This window comes from Octodon degus, unplaced genomic scaffold (assembly GCF_000260255.1).
Source record: "Octodon degus isolate 3935 unplaced genomic scaffold, OctDeg1.0 scaffold00194, whole genome shotgun sequence".
NCBI classification, from domain to species: Eukaryota; Metazoa; Chordata; class Mammalia; order Rodentia; family Octodontidae; genus Octodon; species Octodon degus.
In genome coordinates, this window is record NW_004524770.1 from 3,931,056 (window position 1) to 3,934,695 (window position 3,640).

A 3,640-nucleotide genomic window follows, 5' to 3' on the forward strand; every position below is an offset into this window, starting at 1 on the left:
GTCGCGCCCAGTCCGCCTGCAGCCGCGTAAGTAACCCCGAGCCTCGCGGGGTGGGAGGGACCGCCTCGGCGACTCAGCCTTCCCGTAAGCTATCCCCGAGTAGAGGAGGCGCCACCTTGCGCTCCCGGGGTGCCCCCGGCCAGCTCCCCTGGCGAAAGCGCCTGGTTTCTGGAAACTGGTACTTGCATCGCTGCGACAGGCGGAGGATTTAGGGGAGGACTCACCGGCCAGGGGGCGGGCCCGGGGAGCGCGAAGCGGGCTCCCGGGGTCTCCCGCAGGCGGCAGCTGCCCGGCGCAGCTGGGGACACCGAGGAAGCAGGCGGGGATCCCTCGGGCGGGCCCTCTGCTCTGCCTCCAGCGCCGCACGTCCGGCACGCCTCGCTCGCCGCGGGCCATGTCCGGAGGAGGCCTGGGCTCTGCGCTCTGGCCCCCTGCCCTGGGGCCCCGGAAACCTGCACCCCGCAGCCTCAGCTGCCTCTCCGACCTGGACGGCGGTGCGACCTCTGAGTCCCGGACCTGTCGCCCCCCCGCGAGCCAGGCCCCTGCGCCCCAGCCGTCGGGCTGCGACCCCCAGCTGCGGCCCATCATCCTGCGCCGGGCGCGCTCACTGCCCAGCTCCCCGGAGCGGAGGCAGAAGGCGGCGGGCGCGCAGGGGGCTGCCTGTCGGCCAGGCTGCAACCGGCAACTTCGCGTGCGCTTCGCCGACGCCCTGGGCCTGGAGCTGGCGCAGGTCAAGGTGTTCAACGCGGGCGACGACCCCTCGGTGCCGCTGCACGTGCTGTCGCGGCTCGCCATCAACTCAGACCTGTGCTGCAGCAGCCAGGACGTGGAGTTCGCCCTGCAGTGCCTGGTGCCCGACTTCCCGCCGCCAGTGGAGGCCTGTGACTTCGGCGAGCGCCTGGGGCGGCAGCTGGTGTGTCTGGAGCGAGTCACCTGCTCCGACCTGGGCGTCAGCGGCGTGGTGCGCGTGTGTAACGTGGCCTTCGAGAAGCAGGTTACAGTGCGCTACACCTTCTCGGAGTGGCGCAGTGCACACGAGGTGCAGGCGCGGTGGCGCGGGCCTGCGGGTGCCCAGGGCAGCGAGGATGTCTTTGCCTTCGGTTTCCCGGTGCCGCCCTTCCTTCTGGAACTCGGCTCACAGGTGCATTTTGCCGTGCGCTACCAAGTGTCTGGTGCTGAGTACTGGGATAACAATGGTGGCCGCGATTACAGCCTCACGTGTCGCAACCACGCGTTGCACATGCCCCGCGGGGAGTGCGAAGAGAGCTGGATCCACTTCATCTGAATGGTGGATAGGTCCAGCGACCTGCAGTCGCTTCCCAACTGGGTGCTCACCCCTACCTCTGACGCTTCCTCCTTCCACACCTTCCTGGAGTTGTCTGACTTCTTTCCTGCTGTGAGGACCCCTGGCAGGGTCCAGTCCTGTCCTGACGTCTGTGTGAAGTGGCTCACTCACCTGGTCTAGATAGGGCCCTTGGGTGGCCAAAAGGCCGAGTAGGTTGGAGTCTCTGTGCTGGGACTAGGTGGGTATGTGGGAATGTTGGCCTTTCTGGGAAGCACCCAGGCTGTGTTTTGGTTGGGTTTTTCTTTTAAGCCACCTCCTGCCGGGGAAGTTTTTTGCATGTGTCCTAAATCTGTCTCTGTAAATGAAGCTGTTGCTGATTATTATGCATCATAGTGGTTGCCTTTTCAGGAGTATTCTGGATTTAGTAAGCATCTGAAAAGCCCGGTTGCCCGCGTTCATTACTGTTGTAAACAAAATTTGCAGGGCAACCTGCATTGCAGTCCTCCAGGCATTCCAGCCCCGGAACAAGGCAAACCTGAGACTACCTTGGCTTGCCAGTGGCCGTAGCCTTCTAACAGTGGAAACTATTAATAGGCAAGAAATTCATTCCCCATCACTCATCACAGAGCCATTTCTGGGCTTTGAAGCTGCTATGGCTGGGCTGTGTGCCTGCTACATCGACAACCGGGAAAGAGGAAAATCCAAATTTTTTAACTAGTCAAACCTTTCTACACCCTTTGGTCTTCGCATGTAGTGTTCTTGCACGTGTTTAAGAAGTGAGTGTGTATATTCCCAGGCCATTCTGTTGAGGTTTTCAACTACTTAAATATTTTAAGAATCTTGCCTTAAGTTATTTAAATTTTCAGGTGGCTCTAGGGTTTCAGTCAACAGTTCCCTTTGCAATTACCTTTTTGATGATTAAGGTGATTTTTAAGTTTTTCTTCAATATCAGAGATTCCAGCATTCATTGTTCAGAAATCCAGTTACAAAGTGGAACTAGATGGTATTTTCAGCATTAGTCAGAGCACTGGAGGAAAAAAATCACAAATTTTATACTCTGGATTGTTTTAAATTGTATTTACATACGTCAGGTCTTATCAGCTACCTGCCAATGTTATTCTTTGTGCCTTCAGAGAGGAAAATTTCTAGCATTTTCTGGACTTGTTTCCCAGTTTTAAAATGTTAATGTGTTAAAGCCCCCGCCAGGGAGTCAAAGCTGCTGTCCCCAGCTGTGCATCACGGTACCTTAAAAACCACCACCCTGGCCTCCTCCAGCAGCAGGTGCTAGGCCTGAGGCACAGCCAGCCAGCCCAGGTGCACAGGTCCTCTAAGGTGTGGTGAGGGTTTGTGATAGAACTGACGCCCATGGTGGATTTTGTGCTGCCCTTTGCCACTGAGATGGTTTAGTACTTGTTGGTGTTTGTCCCATCTGTATCAAAAGATGCATTTTGCCTTTTAACCAGTTTTTGGATCGTTGTGACCTTTGCGTTTTTCACATTAGAAGAATGGGCATGGCTTTCTGTGATACCTTTTAATGCGTGAATAACTGAAATTTGATTTCACATACTGTGCCTAAATTGCACAGCCTTTGGCCATGTGGGCTGCGTATTACATTGACATGCAAGAGAGAGAGAAACCTGGTTACATTTCCTGCTGCTCACAAACTGTCCAATTAGGTCAGCAAGCCTGTGAAGGCCTGGGCAGCACTGCCTTTGGCCTCAGCCCGGCTTCCAAGACAACTGTCCAGACTGCTTAGGTGCCTATTCGTGCTGCCAACTGTATTGTTTTATGACATGGAGAGAATTCCATCATCCGGTGAAAAGTCTCTTGCCAGAGAGGTTCTAGTCGTAGTTTTGGCCATAGATATGAATGCTCTATCTTCAAAATTAAATGAACCTCAAGGTGCCTTTGAAAAAATACCAACACTTTGAAATTTTAAAGCTTAAATAGATTCACCTGGTTGGTTAGAAGCTCTAAGAACAAGGAAAATTTCCAGTCCTTGAAAGGTGGATAGTTATTTTGCTTGAATGTTTAAGATTTTATAGTGGAATGTGCAATAGCTGGGTTATCTCTTGAAATATATTTAATATCTGTCATTTAAAATAATTTTACTCAAGCCTAAGTATTAAACTGTGTACTTTATTTAAAAGTGTGGTCTGTTTTTGTGGTACAATTTTTACAGACATTTTAGAAACTTGACTGAATCACTTCACACATAAGTCTAACTCCACACATAAGCCTGTTCAGAACAACAAATTGTATGATTCTGCCTCAGTCAGTAGTAGAGTGTATATGTCTTTGAGAAACTGTAAGACTGTGTCAGGTCACATATATGAAGACAGCTTGAGGAAAAAG

General features: G+C 52.8%; 1 protein-coding gene across 1 annotated transcript; it reads left to right on the forward strand.

Annotated features, from left to right (window-relative positions):
* Positions 1 to 11: 11 nt before the first annotated feature.
* Positions 12 to 3,396, forward strand: Ppp1r3d (protein phosphatase 1 regulatory subunit 3D). Its single transcript, XM_023704250.1, has one exon. The coding sequence runs from the start codon at positions 395 to 397 to the stop codon at positions 1,283 to 1,285; it is 891 nt and encodes a 296-aa protein (XP_023560018.1). The 5' UTR covers positions 12 to 394; the 3' UTR covers positions 1,286 to 3,396.
* Positions 3,397 to 3,640: the final 244 nt, after the last annotated feature.

What these genes read in the sequence shown, in the direction of transcription:
- Ppp1r3d (XM_023704250.1), top strand. Translation starts at nt 395, where the DNA reads ATGTCCGGAGGAGGCCTGGGCTCTGCGCTCTGGCCCCCTGCCCTGGGG.